The sequence below is a fragment of the Callithrix jacchus genome, chromosome 15, assembly GCF_049354715.1.
Source record: "Callithrix jacchus isolate 240 chromosome 15, calJac240_pri, whole genome shotgun sequence".
NCBI classification, from domain to species: Eukaryota; Metazoa; Chordata; class Mammalia; order Primates; family Cebidae; genus Callithrix; species Callithrix jacchus.
This window is the reverse complement of record NC_133516.1, coordinates 44,225,827-44,252,292: the sequence shown is the minus strand read 5'-3', so window position 1 is coordinate 44,252,292 and position 26,466 is coordinate 44,225,827. Positions and strand designations below refer to the sequence as shown.

The 26,466-nt window shown below is 40.1% G+C and overlaps 1 protein-coding gene across 25 annotated transcripts in view; it reads left to right on the top strand.

Annotated features, from left to right (window-relative positions):
* CADPS (calcium dependent secretion activator) overlaps positions 1–26,466 on the top strand; it is a 481,539-nt gene that overhangs the window by 421,171 nt on the left and 33,902 nt on the right. For all 25 annotated transcript variants that reach the window (XM_035276026.3, XM_078351389.1, XM_078351390.1 and 22 more), the window contains 2 exons: positions 13,223–13,255; positions 20,850–20,957. In XM_035276026.3, the coding sequence (XP_035131917.1) occupies positions 13,223–13,255; positions 20,850–20,957 (141 nt within the window). The remainder of the gene's footprint in view (positions 1–13,222; positions 13,256–20,849; positions 20,958–26,466) is intronic.

Sequence of the window (26,466 nt, the reverse complement as noted above, 5' to 3'; positions counted from 1 at the left end):
CATATTCTTATATTGGGTTTTTTTTTTAAGAGAGAGAGACAGCCTTTCAGAAACCAGCATACCACTGAATATATCCCAAGTATAGGATATGTACCACATGGGACCTGAGATGATATTGGTGTTAGATGCTCCAAAAACTCATCATTAAATAAGACCAATCACATTGTGAGAGGGTTATTAATTTTCTAATTCTCTTTTCATCTTTATCCTTATATCAAGAAGCAAGTTGATATTGGGTGCTTTTTTGTCTTTCACACTTCTCTAAAAATTTCAAATGTTCATATGTAACAGAGGTAGGGGAGGCTTCAGGCTCAGGACCCTTAACAGGTAACCATGTCTACCCAGGGTTTAATACCATTATTTTAGTTTTGTTGTATTTATTTCCACCCTAGCTTTTTTCTTGAGAGTGATACTCATTTTTCATTTATAGTAATATGTTTCCTTTTACAATTGAGTATTTTTAAAGTGAGCCAGTTTAAAGAGCAATAATAAGTAACTATAGTACAGATGGTACATGGGTTGTAGCCAAAATCAGGAAGGTGTATTGGTGCTAGAAGCCTCGGAAGTACTGACACTTTCTAGCCACCCCATTTTGCAGTTGCGGAAGCTGAGACCAGAGAAGGAAAACGACTTGCACAGCTAATTTAGCAGAACTTAGACCTCTTAACTCATCCCTTGAGCTTTGCAAAAATACTCTTTGGGATTGCTTGTTTTCCTTACTCTTTACCTGAGAAAATGAAAAGAAAAAAAAGAGAGACAAACCAAACCACTATGTTACAAACCTAGGCTATGATAGAGAAGTTGTCATTGGCAACAGTGACATAATTTATACTTTCAGATTCAGGCTAAAGCAGCCTGCAGGAAAAGGCAAGGACATCAGGAGTGACAAGTGCCTCCTTCATGCAGAAACATTATTATTCAGCAACGACAATATAGCCCTCACTTGCTCGGCACCAAAGCCATGTGGAAGCCAGGGACACAAGTAAGACATGGTCCTTGTCCTCTTCAAGCTTGCATTTTGTCACCCTACTTAGTGTTGAGGGATGTTCAAAAGGCAAACAAAACACAAAAATGACAGAAGTGGGCAGGGCCCCCATATAAAATCAGCAAAAATAAGCCTGAAGATTTTATACATTTAAAACTTTTCAATTTGCACTTCCAAGTTTCTCTTAAAATGAGAGTATGTCACAAAAACAGACAAAATGGAAAAGCAGACAGTGTGGCCCTTAGGAGGGCCGACCCCGGAGTCCAAGCAACCCATGTTTCAAATACCAGCTCCATAACACCACTTGCTGTGGATCTTTTAAGAAGTCGATTAACCTCTCTGAGCCTCAGCTTCCTCATCTGTAAGTGATAAGAATTTCATGCCCACCATTATGAGGGTTAATTCTTTATAAATTGCTTAACCTTGTGCTAGGCAAAGAGTAAGCATGAAACCATTGTTAAGTATCGGCAGCATTAAGAGGGTGGGTCTGAAGGAGCCCTAGAGCCTTGGAAAAATCCTCTCTGGGAATGAGGGATTGGGACAGAAATGAGGAAAACTGGAAAGAAAAACAGGTCTACTTCAATCGGGCATCTGTTCAGAAGCCCCAGGGGGTGGGAGGTGGGGGTAGATGAGAACATACACTTCCTGGATCTAGTCTCAGAGCACAGTACCCTGAACAACAGGAGATGAGAACAATTCTCATCGTTAATGAGGCTGTAGCTCCTAATCAGAGCATGGAATAGAATGCGTTTGCTTAATAGAGATCATTTCCTTGCCTCTTGCCCAACTCCCCAGCAGTGCCGGCAGCCCTTTGTTTAATGAAAGGTAAGGACTTTGAGGAGTGTGGTGAGATGGGCTGTAGGAGGCATTGCTACCCTCATTACTATGATAATAGTTTAATCACAATCAATATTTATGAACATGCACAGAAGCCATGCAATCAACCAGTAGCCCTGCGACTCAGTTTTTATCTTGTGTAAGGATGCTTTGCAGGAAAGCCTGGGCTCTCTCCCACCTTCTCATGGGCCCCTGTGAAGCTCTGCAGTGGTTCAGAGGTCATTTCAGAATATTATCCTTGATGGTTACATAGTTATATATGTGAGGTCTTATTTGTGGTCAGTGACTATTATAATACATTTTGTTGTTCAAAATACTTCCACAGTCATGGTAGGACTTTTCCCTTCACACTTTGTTAAATTGTCTTGTGAAAAGATAAGGCAGTATAGGGACAACCTGATAGAGTAGAGAATCTTTTGAAGTCAGGTCCACCCACTAGCGTTCAAATCCTAGCTCTGCTACTTTTTGACTGCGTGCCCCGAGGACAGCAACTTAACCTCTGAGCCTGGTTTCCTCATTTGTAAATGGAGGAGACAAATTCCTAGAAGACTTGACTAAGATACTATAAATTAGATGTTCAATCATTGGGAAATGCATCCATAATTTTATATATATGACTATATATTTTCTATACCATATTTTAGATGACTATTATTAAATATTTCTGTATTGTTCATGAGAAATCTGAGTTTATTGCTTTTCCCAAGGTCACATAGACAATAATTGAGAAAGCAGGAGGAAGAGTCAAGTCTTGGCCAGTATTCTCTTTTCCATTATCAGAAATGTTTTTAATGCTGGTTCCATTTATAGGCAACTTAGAAAAACATTATTTTTAAACATCTCAAAGTTTAACTCTTTTTTTCAAATAGGAATCAAATTTTGAAAGCCATTGATTGTTTTTCGAGCAATGGATATCTGGTGAGCTACTCATGAGAAATTTTCAGTGTCTCAGTTCCCACCTCTATAAAAATGGCATTTATAAACTCTGGCCCTCTTTAAAAAGGAAGCAATGGACAGTGGCCTCACAATGTATGTGCATCTCTGTAGCATTTGACCCAGTGCTCACATGGTCATAGTGCTTCCCAATTGGCCCAGCACAGTATTGACCTTTAGTAAGCAAGGAAGACATTCTAGGCCTTCTGGTGACAGAGCCCTGGGACTCTATATCATGCCGTCTATGATTTCAGATGTACTTCAAGGGTTGTGTTTTTCTCCAGTTCTCAGAAAGTATTAGAAGGGGCTTTCACTGTAATTGTCATTTGGCCCCAGGCAGAAGCCACTGAGGTTTGCTCAACTGCTCACCCGCACACGCAGTCCCAGTACATCCGCCCACTCACACATTCTGTCTCACCCAAGCAGTCGGTCCCTCAGTTGGCACTTAAAATTTATTCATCTTCCCAAGATGCACTTAGAGCATCCAGATTATATATTGAGAGTTGGTTCTGTTAGGTTTTGGTTTTGCCTTTACAGAAGACATATCCATAAACCATGGTTTCATTAAACAAACACCTAGAGAAAGTTACCCTGAGAAAGATATTCTTTCTGCAAAGTGCCTTTCTCCACTAAAATGGAAAATTCTATCACTTTTTTTCCTTTTTTCAGTAATTTTTAATGAAAGTCATATCAGCACAAGGTTAAAAATGAAACCGTACAGAAACATTCATAATTTTTAAAAAAAAAAACAGTTATTTGTCCTCCTTTCTGCTCCCAATCCCTTACCTCAAAAGGAAACTTTTTAATATTTTTTAACCACGTGGGGTGCTAAGTACTATTATTATATTGCTTTGTATTATTATTATTTAGAGATAGGGTCTAACTCTGTCACCCAGGCTGCAGTGCAGTGGCATGATCACAGCTCACCACAGCATTGAACTACTGGGCTCAAGTGATCCTCCTGCCTCAGCCTCCTGAGTAGCTGGGAATATAGGTGCACACCACCATGCCTGCTAATTTTGTTTGTTTCTTTCTTTTTGTAGAGACTGAGTTCTCACTATGTTGCCCAGGCTGGTCTTGAACTCCTGGTTTCAAGCAATCTGCTTCAGCCTCCCAGAGTGCTGCCTGAGCCACTGCGCCCAGCCTTTGTTGTCCTTCCTTCCCACCCTCCCTCCTTCCTTCCTTCCTTCCTTCCTTCCTCCTTCCTTCCTATGGAGTCTTGCTCTGTCGCCAGGCTGGAGTACAGTGGCACAATCTCGACTCACTGCAATCTCTGCCTCCTGGGTTCAAGCAATTCTACTACCTCTCAGCCTCCTGAGTAGCTGGGACTACAGGCACGTGCCACCACACCCAGCTAATTTTTGTATTTTTTAATAGAGACGGGGTTTCACCATGTTGGCCAGGATGGTCTCTATCTCTTGACCTCATGATCCACCCACCTCAGCTTCCCAAAGCATAGGATTACAGGCATGAGCTGCTGCGCCCGGCCCTGTTGTCATTTCTTGATTGGTCAATCTTAGTGATTATTTGACTCCCTACTGTAATAGGTGGAGCTTCAGCTCACTTTACATCTTCCACTTCTCCCCCACTCTCCTCCTGTTACAGTTACACCAATATTGTTCTTCCTGCCTTGGTATTGTTATAACTTTAAGCTGTACTCATCTATCTTTGCTTACTGTTTCACCCACAAAATGAGACTATGCCACCCATACCTTTTTTCTTCTCCTGCTTTCTCTTCCAATTAATTTCATTTCTAACGTAGGAATTCTTAATTCATATCACTTAAAAATGCAATAAACTATATTTATGAATTTCCCTTGAGTCTAGACCAACACTGTCCGATAGAACTGTCTGAAATGGTGACAATATTCTGTATCTGAGCTGTCCAAAATAGTTGTCACTAGCCACATTTAGCTCTCAAGTACTCTCCACTGTGAAAAGTGCAACTAAAAAGTTGAATTTTAATTGTATTTTCTTTTAATTTATTTAAATTTAAGGAGCCACATGTGTAGGGTCAGACCAACCTTAATATACAAGTGCAATTCACTAGAACAACCTGATTTTCCAGCAGAAATGACAATGATTGCTAGCACACAGGTCTTACTATGCCCAGGGGACTGTTCTAAGAACTCTGTTAATAACTCAACAACCTTATGAACAATACTATTATCCTCATTTTGCAGATGAGGAAAATGAGGCATAGAAAGGCTAAGTAACTTGTCAAGTAAGTGGCAGAGCTATTGAAAGTAATGGCAAAAAACCCGATTGTTTTTGCACCAACCTAATGGAATGCATGTGGCCCCATGCAATCCAACTTGAGTCTATGCTCTTAGCCACTTCCCTATGAATAGGCTGGGCTGGGGCTGAATGTCTGATAACTTGGTGTCTCTCCATGTGGCTTCTTTTTCTCCAGATGGGATCTCATCCTGCTGGGCTTCTCCATGTGTCTTGGGTTTCTTGCAGCATGGTAGTCTCAGGGTAGTTACACTTACATGGCAGCTGGCTTTCAAGAGTGAGGAAGCAGAAGCTGCCAGACCTCTTCAAGACTAGGCTCAGAATTGGCATGGCATCAACTCCATTATATTCTCTTGGTCAAAGCAGTTGCAGACCAGCTCAGACTCTGGGCAGATGGAGGAATAGACTCCATTTCTCAATGAAGGAAGAGCTTGCACCTACAGGAAGCAAAAGAATTGATGGCAAGCATTTTTGAAGCAAACTATCACAATGTGAACTGGACTTCAGGTCTACATTCCAATGCAGAGAACTCCACGGAGGCACAGTGGTCAACATGGTGAAACCCCGTCTCTACTAAAAATACAAAAAATTAGCTGGGCATGGTGGCGCATGCCTGTAATCCCAGGTACTCAGGAGGCCGAGGCAGGAGAATTGCCTGAACCCAGGAGGCGGAGGTTGCAGTGAACTGAGATCACGCCATTGCACTCCAGCCTGGGTAACAAGAGCAAAACTCCATCTCAAAAAAAAAAAAGAAAGAAAGAAACTCACCTTTTTAAAAATGAATGATCCATACAACCCCCCCCCATAAGGCAGAAATACTATTGTTATTATGTCTATTTTCCAAAAAGAAAGCTGATGCTAAGAAAGTTTAGTTACCTGGCCCATAGCTAGTGGGTAATGAAACCAGACACCAGATCAAGCATCTGTCTCCTGATCCCAAGCCCTTACCTTGTATACTGTACTAATTAGGGTCTACCAAAACAAGAGACCCTTTAAGCTCTTCTTATACAAGCACCAAATGCCAGTTCCTTTTGAACTGATCGTACCCAGTGGTACTTTCTTAGTTGTCCTATAAGAGTGCTACAGCTCAAACACCAACCGTAAGAAAGTGCTAGAAATCTCTACCCTGGGTATCAAGTAAAGAGTACTATACTCTAAAGTTCAGTCATTCAACATATTTTTATTGAGCCACTACTATATCCCCAGGCAGTGTAGACACTACGGAGAGAGAGTGCCTACATTCTAGATATGAGGCTGGTGAGAGGTGAAAAAAATCACACCAACAGGAGATGAAATTATTTTAGGGATGTTGGTGACACTGAGTAACATTTTTACATACCAAATTGTCTTGACTAAAAAAAATTTACATTTCTAAATTTCTTGGGTTAGGAAAGCTGAAAAGGGAGCAAAATAGCATCATTAGTCTCGCAGCAGAAATTTCAAAGGCCAAACATTGGAGTAAATTTTGGTAGCCCTTTGAAATGGTGGTGTGGTCTACAGTTTCTAGGCAAAGGCCAAAAAAAAAAAAATTAATTCAGAGCACTGGTGAAGTCAAACAGGCGGGGGTGGAGTCAGCTCGTGCAGAGAATAAATCATTTCCTTGATTGTTATTTTCCCTTTTTTTTTTTAGAGACCATGGGGTGCTCGGGCAATCGCTAATGCGGTGGTATCTGTTCAGACTTCTTTCTTCTTCCATCTTTGAGTCTTACCCACCAGATTTCTGTTTGCAAAAAGGGCCTAATCCACTTTTTTTTTTGTCTGTGCATTGATTTAATAGTATCAGACCCTGAGGTCCTCGTGGTCTGCACCTGGGTTGCTTTTTCCCCTAATGAAGCAAGAGAAGTGGTTTAAGCCCCTGCCGGGCTCCCTATCAAAGCTGCACAATGATTAACTCAGGTCCCCTTTTTAGGACCAGGCAGAAGAAAATCCCTTAGTCATCAGCATTGTGAAAATCCCAGAATGGTGAGTGTTCAATGAAAAGATTACCTTGGGCACCTGAAAAATAATGGAAGAGCTCAATAGAGAAGCCATTAAGCCTGTCTACACTGACTAAGTGAGGTGGAGGGTCGAGGTAATTAGCTGGGACATTCAGGCCAGAGAAACTATTTTGGACCTTCTGCACTGACTCAAATATATTCAAGTCCCTCATACATTTTTATTTTTGGAGAAGCCATTTAAAGTTATATAGACACACACAAGAAAAAAGTAACACTTAAATGTAACTGGTTAATAAAAGTGGTCTGATAGTTTTTTTAAAAAGAAAAACTGAATAATAGGATAATAGGCAGCTTAGGAAATAGGAGGTCCAAAGCTGTAAGTTATTAGTTGCGTATCTTCAAGCCAAGTTGCTTATCTCTTTTGCCTGAACTGTAAAATGGGAATATTAGTGGGATCCCCCTCAAAATGTTGTTGAGGCAGAAAGTGTGGAGCAAGCGCCTTCACCCTACAGCTCCTCATGTGGCGCCTGTACATAGGAAGTGTTCTGTGTTTCAGGCACATGACAACATAATCAATCACTCCACTCAGAGCTCCTCTTCCTAATTTATCCTTAGCCTCCATCAGCCTCTCTGAATTTGTGTCTCTTCATCTAAGCTGTTTCTAGAACTGGCTCTATCTGGGGAGTTGGGGACAAGAGGGCTCATGAACACTGCTAGAGAAAGGATATGTGTTGTCCCACCAGAGGGGATGGTCAGAAAGTAGGGAGTCCTGAGAAATGAAGTTCTGCTGAAGTTCCAGTTTTTGCCTCTCCTTTGAGGGCAATTGAGACCTAGCCTGGTCAAGAGGGATGCCAGACCAGGTATCTGGGGCAAGCCCTGCCCCCTCCCCTTTGTCTCCTGTGCCCTAGGGTACATGGCTATGGCTTGGTCCCAGACATTAATAGATTATGTTGTTGATTATAACCCAGGGCAGTGGCCTGGGGAACTTCCCTCTCACTTATGCCCTCACATTTATGAGTGTGCTCAACCATACTTAGGGAAGAGAACAGGTCTTTGCTGTTAGCGTCAATGTTTAGAGGGTGAGTTCTCAGTGTATAGGGTGTCACAGAATTGGTGGAAAGCATGCCAGACTGACAATCAGCTCAGACACCTGTTGGTAACCTAGGGAGATTCCAGCATTGTTTTTATAGGAAGAAATTGCCCATGGGCCAGAGGTGGGGAGTAAAACAGACTATCACTGCAGGACTGTGGGACATGTGCTTCGCCTACAACAGTAAGCCAGTATTACAAGTAATTATGATAAGCATAGCTACATTTAGTTGAACCCTTTGAGTAGCATTACTACTGTCCCATTTACAGAGGAGGCTCCAAGAAGTTCAGTAACGGCTAGTCACCAGGATAAAAAATGGCAAAGGCAGAATTTTAACCTCGCTAATCCTGAACCCATTCTCTGAGCCACTTCACTAGATTTAAAGTTAAAGAAGAAAGCTACACACATACACACTTTTGACAACCATTGATGGAAAAAAATACATAAAGACAAAAAAGCTACTATATTATATAGTGCTTTTTACGAAAGCTAATATATATGTGTTTTATTCACATATATACACATTTATATACAATAAATGTGTTTTATTCACATTTTTAAGAAAGCATTATATAATATATGTGTTTCATTTATCAAAACAATATCTAATTACAGTGGAAAATAGTCTTGTGTAGATGGTGAGGGCTGTTGGTTATTTGATCTAGATACAGTGCCTGGTGCATGCTTGGATTTTCTGGCAATAATTCCAAAGCTCTAGTGGGTGGGGAGGATCTGGTCATTCCCTTCTACTTTGAGTATAGCTGGCAAAAAGACATATTCCTATGAATATGGATAACTTAAGAAAAGGTAATGCTTAAAGGGAGCACTGCTGACAGTGCAGGAAAAGATTCTGATCCTAATTCTGTCAATTTCTCCACTCTGCTACATTTATCTACTCTAAAGAATGTAACTGGTAACAACTTCCCACCTCTTAAGGGGACTTGAATCAGAGAATGAAAAGCAGCCTTAGATATAACCTCTCATATAGGTAAAGAAACAAATCCAAAGAAAAGAAAACCACATCGAGAGCCTTCTACCTAGCCTCTGCTTGAGCTTCTCCGGTGAGAAGGAGGTCTCCATGACCAGACATGGCCACTTCCTTGCTAGACTGTGATAGCTGTTTAGACCTTTTTCTAGGGCCCTGTAATTTTTCCCATTCATTCTGATTCTATGCTCTGGAACCACTGTGAACAAATTCATTTCTTCTACACTGAAGCTCCTTAATTGACGACCTAAATATTATGGTTTCCTTTGCAATCAGCCCATCCTTTTCTAGCCAAGGCTCTTTCACTTTCCTAATAGAATATACCGCCAGACTCCCCCTTTTCTCATTATCAACATCCTTCTTAAATTCAATATCCAGTGGCCGGCCATAGTGGCTCACGCCTGTAATCCCAGCACTTTGGGAGGCTGAGGCGAGCAGATCACCTGAGGTCATGAGTTCAAGACCAGCCTGGTCAATATGGTAAAAGCCCCATCTCTAATAAAAATACAAAAATTCCCTGGGCCTGGTGGCAGGAACCTGTAATCCTAGCTACTCGGGAACCTGAGGCAGGAGAATCACTTCAACTTGGGAGGTGGAGGTTGCAGTGAGCCAAGGTCACGCCACTGTACTCCAGCCTGAGTGACAGAGCAAGACTCTGTCTCAAAAAAAAAAGTTCGGCAGGGCGCCGTGGCTCAAGCCTGTAATCCCAGCACTTTGGGAGGCCGAGGTGGGTGGATCACGAGGTCAAGAGATCAAGACCATCCTGGTCAACATGGTGAAACCCCGTCTCTACTAAAAATACAAAAAATTAGCTGGGCATGGTGGTGTGTGCCTATAATCCCAGCTACTCGGGAAGCTGAGGCAAGAGAATTGCCTGAACCCAGGAGGCAGAGGTTGCGGAGAGCCAAGATCGCGCCATTGCACTCCAGCCTGGGTAACAAGAGCAAAACTCCATCTCGAAAAAAAAAAAAAGTTGAATATCCAGAACCAAAAATGATACACACATGTCTCTAAATAATAGTGGACCACAATTTGCCCTGGGTTCTTTTTCCCTGTTATCATGGGATGGGAGGATCAATAAGACTAAGTGCAAGTCATCATTTATTAAATAAAAGAACAATCCTAACAAACTGAAGGCTGTGCATGAAGGAGAGTGGATGATTTTCATTTGTGACAGAAACTTGCCTCATCCTAAATTGCCTGTAAAGGAATAGAATCTGGCTGGGGTCATTCTCCGGATTGTAACAGCATGTTAGTGGTAAATGGAGAATAGGTGTGTTTAAAGGTTGATCATTTCAGCAGTAGCAAAACCCCTACTCCACCTCCCGAGTTGAAGTGATTCTCCTGCCTCAGGTTCCCGAGTAGCTAGGATTACAGGTTCCTGCTACCAGGCCCAGGGAATTTTTGTATTTTTATTAGAGATGGGGCTTTTACCATATTGACCAGGCTGGTCTTGAACTCATGACCTCAGGTGATCTGCTCGCCTCAGCCTCCCAAAGTGCTGGGATTACAGGCGTGAGCCACTATGGCCGGCCACTGGATATTGAATTTAAGAAAGATGTTGATGATGAGAAAAGGGGGAGTCTGGCGGTATATTCTATTAGGAAAGTGAAAGAGCCTTGGCTAGAAAAGGATGGGCTGATTGCAAAGGAAACCATAATATTTAGGTCGTCAATTAAGGAGCTTCAGTGTAGAAGAAATGAATTTGTTCACAGTGGTTCCAGAGCATAGAATCAGAATGAATGGGAAAAATTACAGGGCCCTAGAAAAAGGTCTAAACAGCTATCACAGTCTAGCTTCAACATCACAGAGTACAGGAGGCGCTTTCTAGCTGAGAAGAATTACTTTGCCAGCACCTGCTTTGACCACTGATGCTAGAATTCATCATACTTCTCTACCAGCATGAGGAGATCAAGGGTTCCAAGGGAGAAAGCTGCGCTCAGATGACCACCTGGGAGTCTTGGCTTCTCTGCCTTCTGGCTGAGATCATGAGCAAATAAATGCTTTAAATTCTATGGATTTTAGGTTTCTCGATTATAAATAGATATGATTGAATAGCCCCCCTTTTTTGCAGGGTGGCTCAAAGAAGACACTTTGTGAAAGTGGTTTGCAAATGAAAATATGACAGAAATGTTAGGTAATATTATACATGGGGGAGACATGATGAAAAAGGCAAGCCTTCTTTCCTGAACTAAGTTCTAGCATAGGAATGGAGAGGAAAGATATGGGGCTTAGAATCTTTTCGTAGAAACGATAACTGTGCAAAATCTGGAGAGCCTGCCTCAAATCCCTTTAAGGACTAAGTGTGTTCCCCTGTACTCATTAGTCTCTGCAGGTGTTCAGCTTTCTAGACCACTATGTTGGTTTTCAGACTGACCAGTGCAGTGGTTCCTTGATCCGATCTTGCCTCTGCTTGCTTCTCAATCGACCTGAAGCCAGAACTAGTCATTAGCTTTCTCTCATTCCTTCCCTCTACAAATTTTCCCTGAGTTCCCTTTCTAAGCCAGGTACCAGGTGTATCAATGAGTAGACAGCCATGTGCAAGACCAAGATAGCCTTTGCTCTCATTACATTATATGGGAGGTAGACATTGCATGAAAAGTTACTGAATTACAGTTTCAGCTGAATTGCAGTCAGTGCTACAAAGAACAAGCATAGGGTTCTAAGAGAATCTGTAACAGGAGACTCCAGGAATCATCTTGGGTCCTGGCAATGATTCAAGAAGATAGAATGCATTACCCGCTCAATAATTACCTAATTGATGTGTGTTCCTTGCTTTAAAGTTTACAAAGCACTTTCTCATGTGTTTTCTCACTTCATCAAGCTTTCAGCCCTGCAAAGTACACATTATTGTCACCTTGGTCTAGAAATCTGGAAACGAAGGCTACGATACTTGGCATGATTTCCCCAGGATCAATGAGTTCTGAAACTGAAAGAACTTTTGACTAAATTCTAGGTTCTTTCCACCCCACCCTGTTGGCGGTTTTCTCTTGAGAACTGACATTTTGGAAAGTAGCATTGAGAAAAGAGCAATAGAGGAAATCACTCCCCTGGGTACTTTTCTGGGAGACATTTGGGTGAAGCTGTGATTTCTAATATTGATCTCAGCCAAATTGCAGGAGGAAGCCTAGCTGAGATATGAAAAGACATCCTAACTGCTTTTTGTGCATTGCAGCTTTGTAGTTTCCAGTAAAAACTGGAAACCTCTCTGACCCCAAATGTAGCCCCTTGGGCTTAATTGTGCCTAGAGAAACATGTATAACCTGAGTCAAAATAAAACACACAGAATATCAGACATACTCCCATAGGCTTTATTTCTCAACCCAGGTGTTCATTGCTTTCTCACAGCACCCAGAGCTCACCCATATTTGCTTATGAATTCATCATCTTAGCTGCCGTCGTTCTGTGTTTACATCCTGGGACTAAGTGTGAATTCACCCTTATCAACCTGCTGAAATAGGTACTATTATTAGTAATAACTCCATTTTGCAGATGAGGCAACTGAGGCTCAGAGGGATGAGGTAACTTGTCCAAGGTCACACAGCTTGTAAGTGGTAGAGTCGGGATTAGAACTGAGGTCTGACTCCAAACTCCATGCCCTCAAACATTACACTATATCGCACTACCACACTCCCTCCTTACAAAACTACAAATTTTGTGACTACTTCCTGCACTTCCCATCTGAATTTTTTAGCACCTAAACTCAGGAGATTTAATAGCTGCCTTTGGACAGTCCCCCTACCCACACACACCCATCTCCCTCTGGGTTGAGAACATCCATCCTCTTAAAAATCTGAGTTAATGAAAAACTGAGAACTAAGGTATTTAGTTAGGACAACCTGCAGCCAAATTACTCAAAGACCCAAGAAGTAACAGCAGTCTTAGTTGTTTCTCTAGACTGGTAAGCCCCCGACTAATCCATTTGGGTTTAGCTAGTCACTTTTCTCCTTTTCCAAAGGAGGGAGGAAAATGCAAAGCTCCCACTCCAGCAACAGAATCTGAATCAGTAAAATTGCATGTGCATTCACTCTTTCTGCAAATCAGTGGCTATGGCTTGAAAAAAATAGCAAACAGATTTTATTTTCCAGTACCTTTTTGTTTTTCCTGGTCAGCTCCACGTGCCAGCATGTTGTTTTGATTCTGATGGGGATACAGCATTGAGCAGTGAACAATTAAACATAAACACCAGCCTCACTTCCATCCTCTTCTTTCCTCTTTAGGTGAAGGCAGCTTCCAAATATGTGGATGTACCTGTGAGTATTTGAAAATTGTTTTTGTAGAGTGTTTTTTTGTTTTTCATTTTTATTTTTTGTTTTCATGAGAATTTTGATAGTGGTACCCATAGAAATTGCCACTAGCTAAACTGTGTGTTCCTGACTTGGATCATCAGAAAGATGCCAAGAATATTTTGTAGTAGAATTTTTTTTTCAGATGAGAAGAGGGTATGGTTTCTTTTTCCATGGAGAAAGGTCCTGTTTGAGGATAAACCCATTTCACTTTCGCTTTCACTTTCACTTTCATTTTCATTGGTTCCTCTGGTGTTTCATTCTGTTTTCATCCTGTTCACCAACCCTCCTGTGTATACACTTTCAAAGGAGAACCATGAAGTGAGAAACTTGTACAAGGATGTCAGTATTGTTTGTTAGGTTGGTGCAAAAGTAACTGTAGTTTTGCAATTAAAAGTAATTGTGAAAAACACAATTACCTTTGCACCAACCTAATAAAAAACTAATAAATTCTAAATTTGTTCATTTTGGGGTCAGTTCAGCAATTGTTTTAAGAAAACCTCACAAAACTGCTTATAATTAGTGCAGGTCTCATTAATGAAGAGAGCTCTCAAAGTTCACAGATAAAGCACTCCAAGTTGCCCAAAATTTACATTTAAATTGAGGTTAAGTACAACACATGAATGCTAAAGTGTGGGATTACCTGTGATAAATCAGGATACATTTATAGACAGACTTTGCCCTGCCTATTAGCAAAATAAAATTGGAGAGATTTTAATATATTCCAATAAAGCGAAAAAGAAAATGATTTTGTTTCTCCATTTCTAACAAAAGAGGTGTGAGTCTATTATAAAATATTAAATTTAGAGAGCTTATCTCAACAGCCACCAAGGGTCTTGTCCTAAGCATTTCTCATTCTGAACGTGGTTAAGTACCCTCCTTGTTCAAATACTTATTTGTCAAAATTTTTTTCTAAAAGGATTTATATTAACATTTAAATTCATTTCCCCAGGAAGCTAAGTGTGTAATGGTTTATTGGCTTATTTCTCAAAGGAAGACAAAATAGAAAATTGGAGTGAATTTAGCATTAGCATATATTTTGTTTGTTTAATGAAAGAATGTACAATCAATAATTAGGCTTTGAATTTATATAATACTTCTCATCAACAAACCTCAGACTCCTTCATGTAGATCGTTCTTATAATGGAGAATAGTTAAAAAGCTCACATAACTGCTGCAGGGAGAGAAGTTAAGTAATTTACTGTCTCCAGCCCCCAAAGTATAAATTTTCCTTTCATGGGAAGCTAACTACTCAAATTCTCTGGCCCTATTTCTCCATCTTTAAAACAGAGATGATGATAATATCTAAGTCATGGGTTTGCTGTGGAAATTAAATGACACAGCATACATAGAACATCCAGCACCATACCTGGCACTTATTAGGAATTTCAGTGTAAGAGAAGGACACATGTGGTGGTGGTGGTGTGATGCTCACACTCTACTGAACACACCTGGACAGGGGATGAATTTGTTGACATCAGCCTTCGGCTCCACTGGTCTTCAACAGTGACAGAAATTGAAATTCTAGGCTTTTGACCCAAATATTTGGTAGCTGTGGTCTGTTCTCTATAGGATCCAGAGCAGAGGGGGTATCTCAACCAGGTTTGAACAGGTGACCTGTGGACCAGGCCCAAACACCTAGAGAAACTTGATCCAGCCATTGTTACTAGCATCAGGTTATGTTAGATTGAACCACATGAAACTGGCATATTGGCAAGGTCAAAGAAGTCAAATATCAGCCATTTCCTATGGTTCAACCTAATAATTCCTGCAAGCTAGGTTCAGATTTATTATAAAGATGGGAGGACAATAAATGGACTCTATATCATAACGCAGGTGCCCAGATCTGTGCTTATTAAGTGTTTATGGAATTATTATGTAAATTAGAAACCTCATTAGGTATATTAGTCCATTTTCATGCTGCTATGAAGACTTACATGAGACTGGGAAATTTATAAAGGAAAGAGGTTGAATTGACTCACAGTTCAGCATGGTTGGACTTACAATCATGGCAGAAGGTGAAGGAAATATGTCCTTCTTCACATGACAGCAGAGAGAAGAATGAGTAAAAGGGAAAAAGCCCCTTAAAAAAAAACCATCAGATCTCCTGGAAACTCACGCACTATCACAAGAACAGCCTGCAGGTAACCACCCCCAATTCAATTACTTCCCACTGGGTCTCTCCCATGACACCTGGCGATTATGGGGACTACAATTCAAGATGCGATTTGGGTGGGGACACAGCCAAACTGTATCGTTAGGCTGTGAGGGAGCAAATTGAAATAGTAGAGTTTTCACACTTGGGGGCAGAAGAAGTTGATGTAGCATGTCATAAAATGTGGTACATTTACCACTGGCGATACACAATATAATAGCTACTACAACTGCTATTACAACCAAGCCTTATAAAGCACTCACTAGAGCAGTTTACATTTTATCTCCACAATAGCCTCACTTTAAAAATGAAGAAACGAAGGCACTGAGAAGTTAATTTGCTCAGGATCCCACATCGGGTCAGTGGAAGAGCTGAGATTTAAGCCAGTGCTCCTAAAAATTCTGCTATGCTGCAAGATAATTTCATCCAGTATATAAACAAACACCTTGATTTGGATAGTGGTAATTATTTTAGTGCATATTAGAAAAAGTATTTTTTTACCAGCTATTAATGACTTAAGACAAAGCTAAACTTTAAGTTTTTTAACATATACTTTAATAGCTAATAAGATTAGCTATTATAACCAATAATAAACCTATTAGTAAATAAATAATAAGCCTTTTAGTAAATAAACCAATAATAAACCTTTTAATAAATAAATAGCAATTTTATAGAAAACAATAGTACATAATACACATATATTCTCTATGTACATTGTTTATATATGGTAGATAATATTAATCATTTACTTCTGAAATCAACCCTAGGAAGGAGTTAATACTATCATCCTGTTTTATAGCTGAGGAAACTGAGGCACAAAGAGGCTAATTAGCATGCCCAAGGTCACCTGGCGAGTGAGTGGATTGTGAAGATCAGGTGCTGTCAGTTGGACCATAAAGCCTGCACTTCCAGGGGAGTGGTAGAGTTGTTAGCACTGGCTCCCAATAGTCAATTATGTGCATCTCTCTCCAACCCTGCCTTCAGTGAGAGCACATTGGTAGCTCAAAATTAGTCTTGATGGGAGTATTTGCACCATGCAAATTGGCAAGCCCTACAAATTAGGGCATTTCATTTTGTTGTTGGTTTTGAAGAGCCAGTTTGGGCCAGGTGTGATGGCTCACACCTATAATACCAGCATTTTGGCAGGCCAAGGTGGGTGGACCACCTGAGGTCAGGAGTTCGAGACCAGCCTAGCCAACACTGTGAAACCTCGCCTCTACTAAAAATACAAAATATTAGCCAGGCATGGTTGTGTGCACCTGTAATCCCAGCTACTCAGGAGGCTGAGGCAGGAGAACCTAGGAGGCGGAGTTTGCAGTGAGCCAAGATTGCGCCACTGCACTCCAGCCTGAGCAACAAGAGCGAAACTCCATCTTGAACAAAAAAGATCTAGTTTACTAGAATACCACTGACTATTGCCTATTAAGTCAGCAGTCCCAAAACCAGAATGTGCATAGTAATACTTGGCAAAGTTTGGTTTTGGTTTTTATTAATTAATTTATTTCGCTTTTATTATTTTTAATGGGCACATAATTGTTTTTATTTTATTAATCCAGAGCCCCAGACCCTCACCTCCAGAGATTCTGAGTCAGTCATACTGGGGTGGAGCCTGCATATTGCTTCCAATAAGTTTTTCACATGATTCTGATAAGTAGTACAAGTTTGGAAACCAATGGACTAAGTCAGGGATTCTTGACCTTGGCTACATATTGGAAACACCTAGGAAGTTTTTGAAAGCATTAATGTACAGGTTGCTTGCCAGACAAAATTGAAACGGCATCTCTGGGGTTCAGGGCCCAGGCATCAGTATTTTTAAAGCTCCCCAGGTCCTTCATATTTGCAGCCAGCCTTAAGAACCATCACATAAAATCATTTCTCAAAACAAAAAAAAATTTCTCAAGTCATTTCTACCTCTGAAGCCTCTGAGTTCACCTGTGTTGCCCTATGAGCAACATTTATTGGTTTAGTTCCATGTGGGCACTAGCAGTTGGTCACCTTTGAGATTTGTCTCTTAATTATCCACACTACTGGAGAGAAGTTCTAGTACCAGTCATTTAAAACATTGCATAATCCCCACGGCATATCTCTTGGTCTTAGATGTAGTTTTTGACCCATTGGTATATGTAGGAGAATTTATATTCATAATTGGGACTTACTTAGGATGCTAGACATTGGAGCTCATTTGTCACAAGCTCAGATTAAAATGTTCTTCTTTTCCCGAGCCACAGAATCGCTTATTCACAAATTCTGTCTTCCACACATGGTTGGAGTTAACTATACAGATATTTGTTTAAATGCTCTCTAAAATCTATGTCATATTCTATCAGTCTGTCAGAGTCACATTTGAAATAAACAATGTCATTATAAGATATTAAAAAACATCTAAAAGTTTATTCCACTGTGTGGAAGTAGCACTATGATATAAAAGCATAATCTAATAATATCAGCTGTCTGCTCATCTATATTTTTTAGCTATAACTAAGAGTGAGCTTATTTGTGAACAGTTTCTTATTTTAACTCTTTTGATTGGAAATCTACTTGAAATGCATTACACATTCTTCCTGCCCTTTTAAACAGGGTACTGACTATAATTTAATCTTTTCTCAATGACCCAGGATCACCATTGTGACCGTGTTTTTCCCCAGTGGCTGCATAGTGACCCGCTCCCTGTAGGGCCTCCTGAGATATAGGGGAGGCTTACCCTGCCCTCGATACTCCCAAACCCCAGCGGTTGGTGAGTCTACATGTCTGGTGTAGTCAGGCAGCCTCCTCCCTCACTGTCAGGCATACGGAAAAATGATAGCTCTCTTTTGTCCACACAGTTGTTTCAATCCCCTCTTCTCTATTTCTGTTCCATCAAGAGATGGAAACCGAACCTGTTGGAATTGGATGGGAGTGGGAGCTTGAGGACTCTATTATGAGAAAAACAATACGTTTTTTGTGCTGAGGCTTTATCATTTTTTGACATTGGGTCCTCTGGGTCCAATGTCTTGATTCTAGAGTAGATTCTAAAGGTAGGTAAGGCTATGGAATGGTATAATATTATGGGAGAAAAAATCATAGTAGTTCATGTTTGTATTACAATATATGGCTTGCCAAACATTTTCACATACATTATTCTAGCCGATGACCATAACAGTCCTTGAAGGTAAGTAGGGGAGCTGTTAGTAATCTCATTTTATAGATAGTGTAACTAAAGCCCAGAGAAGTTTTTTTAACTCTTATTTTACAGAAAAGTTTAAATGATTTGCACAAATTACAATTGGTGGGAGATCCAGTGAAAATTCACACAGTGTAACTGAAGAGCTTGAAATAGGAGATGGAGAAAGGATTTGCTCAGTCATTCTTGAATTTGTTTATTCAGCAAATATTTACTGGGCACCTAATATGTGCTAGGTACCATTCTGTGTGCTGGGGATACAATAGAAAATAGGCCAAACAGAATTCCTGTGTTCATGGAGTTTATGTTCTAGTGAGAGGAGACAGGCAGCAGACTCACAAATAGTGTATAATACAATATCAGCTATTGGTAAGTGCTGTTGGAAAAAAATAAGTCAGAAGGTAGCAAATCATGGAGTTTCTTAACTACCTGGGGAAGATGAACCACACTGATTTTTTAAAATATCAGAGTTTTTAAAACTTGAATGAAATACCCCTTCGAAGACAGTGAAACTTCATGAAAAGAGAAGGAATGGTAGAAATAAGCATCATCGTAGTCACTGTTTCTTCTAATATTTTGGGTTACTGATAGATCTGCTGCATTTGACTTTGCACCTTAGCTCTAAGATGGCTGCATGTGCCCAGGAAAAGGCCATATGGCCACAAGCATCACCAGGGGAGAAATGGAAACAATAATGATGAGTTTCTCAAGTCTCACAGGTAGGGGTCCCCATTCCTACTGAGAATGCCTTTTGATGCGCAGTTGCCAAAGGGAGAGAAGGAGAAAGGTGCCTGCTTAGAACTGATAGCTATCACTTACACCTCATTGGAGAACTTCTATTGTTTTGCATCATAAAACTGCAACAATTAGAGGACCATCATGGAACCTGCTCAATCCATTCACTGAAAATTGCTTGAAAGTGTAACACTTGACTACTGTGGCTTTGGGATGTCCTCATTGTTTTTCAAATTAATACCTTGTCATTGTTTCAGCAGGTGTTAAGAAATGTTACTAGCATCCCAGGGGCCAAGCATTGGCCCTTTGCTTGATAATTGTTTGCTTTGTATCAGGGAAAAAAAATACAGTCCTACTGTTTCTAAACCTTCCTCATTTTCACCCTGGAAATTACACAGAAGTGTTAACTAACTCCAATTTGCAGTGCCTGACAGTCACGTCTAGTAGAGAAATGATACTTTGTGATCTAAGGTAAATCACAGTAATGAAAACTAATCTTTTTAGTTATTAGCAAACATACATATCTACTGTGGAAATTTGAGGGGTTTGTGGCCACTCTCCTAATGACCTATATTACAGTGTTTTAATAGGTTTCTTTGGAGGTAACTTTGATTGCGACATCTCAGTGTGCTTTCTTTCTTTCTTTCTTTCTTTCTTTCTTTCTTTCTTTCTTTCTTTCTTTTCTTTCTTCTTTCTTTCTTTCTTTCTTTTTCTTTCTTCTTTTTTTTACTTCCTTACAATAAATAATTTCCTAACTGCGAGATGAACCACCTACTTACCTTTCCAGAAAATCTGATTTATTTAAAAATCAAATCCTCTCCTCCTTCTCCTGACTTTTCTTTTCTTCTTCTTTTTTTAATTCTTAGACTTTAAGGCTGCACTGGAAGCAAAGATAAATGATTCAGTGTTTCCTCTGAGTGAACTAATTAATTAGCAAATACTATATCCACTCAGGTTAAGCTACACACACACACACGCACACACACACACACACACACACACACAAATGAGACGGGTAGGAAGGGGTATAGATTGAAATACAATTTTTTAACTTAGTATTTTCTCAATGTTTTAAAAGAGGAAAAGGGAATGGGAAGGCCATCACCCTTCTAATAATATATTAAAGGCAGACAGTAGAAGACAGTATGTTTGGGTATTCTTTAATGGGGGTTTCAATCCAAGGCAAAGTCAGAGAACATCTCTGGATTATGCAGTAAAGATTTATCCATTAGATCAGTTTGCCAAGAAAAAAATTAATCATAGAAAAATATTTGTCAAATCCTACAATCTCAATGTCCTTCTTAGCCAGGGCTTGATTTCTGGAAAGAGGAAGCAGTTCTAATATCAATTTCTAGCAGCCGAGGCTGTGGACAGTGATCCCGTGACTAGAGAGGTGATCCAACAGAAACATTGCAGGGTGTGTGGGGGCAAGGAGAGGGTAAAAATGGATGGTAACAAAGAAAGAGCGACTGTCTGAAAATTCATTTTCCTGTTTTCCTGTTTATTTACAGAAACCCGGGATGGATGTTGCCGACGCCTACGTGACTTTCGTCCGCCATTCTCAGGATATCCTGCGTGATAAGGTCAATGAGGAGATGTACATAGAAAGGTTATTTGATGTAAGTAAATGCCTTCTCCTCCTTGAAAACCAAGGAGGAGACCCTCCAAAATGTGACAAAATAAGAGACAGGAGGATAAGTCACATTTTGAGAAAATGGATTGGTTCTGATTCAAACTGAATCTTTTCCTCTCCCTCTGCCTTAGGCTCTTATCTGTCTTGTGTCTGTTCTGAACGCACTCTGGTGTGGCAGTGTCTCAGTCCCAATCTGTGTGATACGTAGGACGCCGCACAGCCTCTCGGCAAGCAGGCTCATTCCTGCAGGAAGCTTGTGAGGCAGCTTTCTCTGACTGGCAAAGACCCCTCTTGGTCATGGTTTTCCTCCTTGCAATCTGGCCTTACTTTAGGGAGATGTTCTCCTCAGGGAGGCTGAGACCAACTCCCTCTCCTGGGAGTGGCGCCTCCCTGACACCAGCTGTGGCGTGCAGGTGTGCAGTAAATGTCGCATCGTTATCACTTCAAAGATAATTTCATTCCTGGAAGACTCAAAATCCTTACCCCTGGATTTTGGCAAACATTTACATTAGAGTTGCTCAGTCAGTTGCAGCTTAAACCATGGTGCCCCCTGCCTACCCACTGGTTGAAAATTTGCAAGAAGCAGCTGTACAAAAAAAAAGAGTACACTAGGCTGCAGACCCAGATCAAACTTCGGAAAATGCACATTCCAAAGGGTTAATCATTTTCGAGCAATCTTATTTCCACTGGGACTGCATCTGCACGCAAAGCAAGCCACTGAGGCAAAAAGAAAAAAAAAGGAATCTGCTTCCGTCTCAAATTGCCTGTCTCTTTCAGGCCAAAGCAGACGGGGCTACCTCATTTAGCCGGATATTTTTATCTCAGGTTTCCACCGAATTTGCCAGTGTAGACCCGGCCAGAGTGCATGGAAGCTGATGTTCTTGTCTCCGTGTGGCTCTGAGTGTGCAGCCTACTTCTGTCTTGTGAAACGTGAGCTCCTCTTGTCCAGGTTTCCATATTTTTAGTGCCAATGCGAACATTAATGTTTTGGTCTACTATAGAATCCGTGTTCCTATTTTTTTTTTTCTGTGATTGTGTTCAGCAATTTATATTGAGTTTGTGTGTGTGTGTGTATGTGTGTGTGTTTTTGTTCCACAGCTAAGTGAGCTCATTGTTGGCACCGCTTTCTGATTCTGCGGCTTCTGACTTTTATATGCTTTGTCTTCCAGCTCATTTGCTTTCCTCGTGTGTTGAAAGGCTCCTTTTTTTTTTTTTTTTCTCTCTTTTCCAGTCATTCCCTTTTTGTGCTTGATACCCCTCTTTCCCCTGCATCACCTTTCCTTGACAAAACCCTTCTTACTTTTTAATTCCCACCCGTCCTCTCTCGGATAAAAATGGAACTTATCTCTCATGTCAAATGTTTTATCACATTATACCAAGTGGCATGAATTAGAATCAAATAATCTTCCTGTGTACATCTTCTAGCATGACCCACATCCACTGAGAATGCCTCATACATGCATAAAGCTCACCAGCGGGTCCCCCCCTTCTCTGCATGCATGCCTTATATGAAAGTACTGAGCATAGAATGTCGGGGGCACAACCACCATCCAATAGGCATTGAAAACAGAGACAGGCAGGACCCTTGGGTCTGCAGTTAGGAATGTGGACACTCTGCTCATCTCCACTGAATTAAATTCCAAACCAAAAATTTTCAAGAAGCCTGTGGATTGTTCTTTTCAATGCCTAGGTTGCCTTTTTTTTCCTTTGATCAGTATCTTCTGATTCTCAGTTTTATGTGGCCCGTGTGTGTGTGTGCATGTGTGTGTGTGTGTGTGTGTTACTGTGTGTGTGTGAATAACCAATAACCTTGTATTCTCTAAAACTTAAAAAATCTGGTACTGAATTTGATGCTTAATCTGCAGTTTGCCCGTCACTTCATTGACAAATAATCCACCCTTGCTTCTCTTTATTTAAATCAGAAGTACAAGCAAGGTAGCCTTGTTGAAGGCAGCAAGGCAAATTATCTCTTTTGTGGCACTTCTTAAAGGAAAGTACAACCAAATCTTCATTTAAAAAGTAAAAGTGCAGCCTTGGCTAGCACAGATGGTAAAACTGGACTTGCCTGACTGTTGAAGACCACAGGCAAAATTAAGCCCTCCAGCCTTTAATGTAAATTAATAGTAAAAAAGAAATATTACTGAGAATTTTTTTTCCAAAAGCAAGTTATAGTTAGGGTCATTCAAAAATTCACAAGTACCTCCAGTCTCTTGTTGAATTTCATCCATCAGCATAAAATGGCATTTGTAACATTGTGGAAACCCCCACAATTTAGTCTCATGTTGTCCCAATTTGGTTTTCCTAAGAGAGTCTTAGTTATACCCCCCGAGTATAACTGATTGCAAAGGCTTAACTATTACAGTCATGTATCGCACATCACTCTCGGCCCCATGGAGAAAAAAAATTCAGGAGCTTATTTAGACATAACAAGTGTCTTTGTCATTTACTTTCTTACTTTCTAAATAACCTGATCTCCTTATTTACAGAATATTGGTGCTAGGCAACCTAAGTGACATGCAAAAAAAGTTATTGAATCTGTCATGGATTTAAAACATTTGTCATTTTAAAAACCCAGAGCTTCTCAAAAAGCTTCATTACCATGCAGCCTCAGTAATTTAATTCAGTACTTACTGTTTTTCTATAATCTAGCAGCAAAACATCAGATTACCAACATGTTTGATTATTTTCAGCTTCTGTTTCCTCAAGCATGGTGTTTATTTTTTTATATATATATGCTCTGCAAGACTCTTGTGTCCACCAAGCTAAACAAGGGAATAGGAATATCAAGGCAGAAGGGTCTGTGAAGGCTGCCACTCTAAATTTCTTGCTGCAAATGAACTTATTCTTTAAATTCCATTCATTAATGATAGCGGTCCTGGGGCAAGTTTCTAAACAATTGGCAGAAACCTATTGAGAAAGACTTGTTGATCTGTGAGATTTTTCTTCCAAATTGTTGCATTTTGATAAATGGCAAAAATGAATAATAGCAAATTAACATTTTGAATGAAGAAAAATAATCTATATCTCCGAGATTGTTTGCTGTTTGGGGGTTGTTGATTCTGACTGTCGTGTCATTCTCTGGTTTTTAGTTCCTGCTGGCATCTGTCATTCAGAGGCATGTTCTAAGAGTTCCTGTTGTGTTTTTAATTGTGTTTCAAGTCTCGGTTTTATTTACCTGATAAGTCCTTTAAGTTGTCGATATTTGGTATTGTTCCCTTTTTTGCCCTTCTGAGTGTGCCCTTGTAGAAAAGGCTGGATGGTTTTAGTGTGTGTTTGTATTTGAGAATATTTGGATTAATAGCTGGTCATTTAATGGTGCATTTTCTGCTTTAACTAGGCCCCTACCCCGTGCTCTATGAGCTAGTTTTCTCTCTGCCACGTCATTGTACTTTTGGCTGGAAGTGGGTGCTTGTGGGAGATTATCGGCATAGCATTTGGGACTCTATATTTGATGTTCTGCATTTTTATCTATTTTATTACGTAACTTCAGAACAGGCTTTCCAAATTCATCTTCACCGATTTTTTTTAACCAAGCATTCTCTAGATTTATTGGAGAAATACATTTGGACATAATGTTGCCTAACTGGTTTGTTTTTGCAGTTAAGATTTCTCTGTTTATTAATATAATTGGTTTACATAGTCTTTCTATAAAAATACTAATGACTTTTTTGATAAAGCAGCTAAGAAAAAAAACTAATCAATCCAAGACAAAGTGCTGATCAGAAAAGAATCCGAAAACTGTTTCCCATAATATTTCAGCTGTGCAGCTGTACATTTTTTATGTTTCTATCATTTTTTTCTTAAAAAATGAAGTATAATTGTATATTGTTTTTACTAGCTACAAAATAATAGTTTATAATATTTTGAAACAAAACATTCCAAGATTTAAAGCAAGATAATATTCCAATCTACACAAAAACAATGAATTCAAATATATTAAAGATGCTGCATTTTTAAAAGAAGATCAGACTGCTGTGAGACTCAAGTGGAAGCTTGGCCTTCTTGAAAATTATTGTTGACATTCAAAGAAAACATAAAACATGGATATGAAATAATCTCCATAGAACTAAAACAGCAGCTACAGGGGAAAACACAAGCTCAAGAAATAACTTGAAGACAATGATTTAAAGTTGGAGTGTCCATAAATCATGCAGATGGCTTCCCCCCTTCTCTAGTGATTAATTCAACATCTTCCCCAAAATAAAAACATGCTTTTTGAAATTAGAGATCAGATCATCAAGAGAAGCACCTAAGATTTCAAGGTCTAAACAAAAATTAATTTTCTTTCCTCCTTGTACTTCTTGAAGACACAGACTGAGAAGAAAATCGGGATTAAAAGAGATGTGCTTAGGGTGAATTCATCTGCTTAAACCTCACAGGCTCGGAGATGAGTGATTAAAAAGCCATCTCGAACTTGGATGGAATCCACATTGGTGGTAATGCTGCATCCACGCTGGCTTTCTTCAGGCCCCGTGTCATTGTGAACCAGGCCCAGGGAACATTTGACTGGAGATGATACATGGATTATATAGGTCAATTATACACTTAATCTGCCTTCTGGAGGATTAAGTATTTGCAGATTGACTCTGCATTTGGCTTCTCCGTGGCAGTTATCAGATCAGGAAAGGGCCTCTTACCAAACCACCTCATAAGAACTTAATCAGGCAGTGTGGTCAGCTTCAGAAGGGGCTGCTGCTCAGTATTCTTTGCCTCACACAGATTTAAATTTGTTGTTCCATTTTCAAATCGTGTATTTGTCCAGTTTATGTGGCAGAACAATAATTGAGTGTGACTATTTCCCTTGAAGGGGGTAATCTGAAAGATGAAACCTTTGCCTATCAAAATATATTTGCTATATATATATACGAAACCACAGATAACCTTATTTTAACAACCTTATTAAATTGCTCAAGCACCATACATGTAGCACATATCATTCAAAGGAGGAATCACCCTGCTGGAGGATGAAAGTACCAAATACTAGGCTACAAGGGGAGCATTACACTATATCTATAAGGTATATCACCAGCTATCCAGGTAAGGGAAACCATTTCCAAAAATATGAAATGGGGAGAGGTGCATAGGATTCGCTAATACAGTAAGTTGTACTTCTAAGGGGCTGATTAAAGAAAATCGAGGCATATGGCATTCTAGACACTGAGACAGTGAGCTATCTCCTCTCTAAGCAATAAGCAGACTTGAGTGCCCTGAATGGGACTTACTGTGCAGTGATCATAGGCCCTGCCTCTGGATCCTTCAGACCTGATCCTTACTAGCTGGGTGACCTTGAACAAGGCATTTAATCTCTAAGAGCCTCAGCTGATTCATCTATATAACAGGGATGATAATCGTGGAGTTATTATGAGGGTGAAATGCCATGTGCATCTGCAGCATCGAGCTCTGAGGAAGCATTGGTAAGTGTTAGCCACCACCACCACCACCATCATCATCATCACTATCATCATCATCATCAAAATGGAAATGCTTTTCCCAGC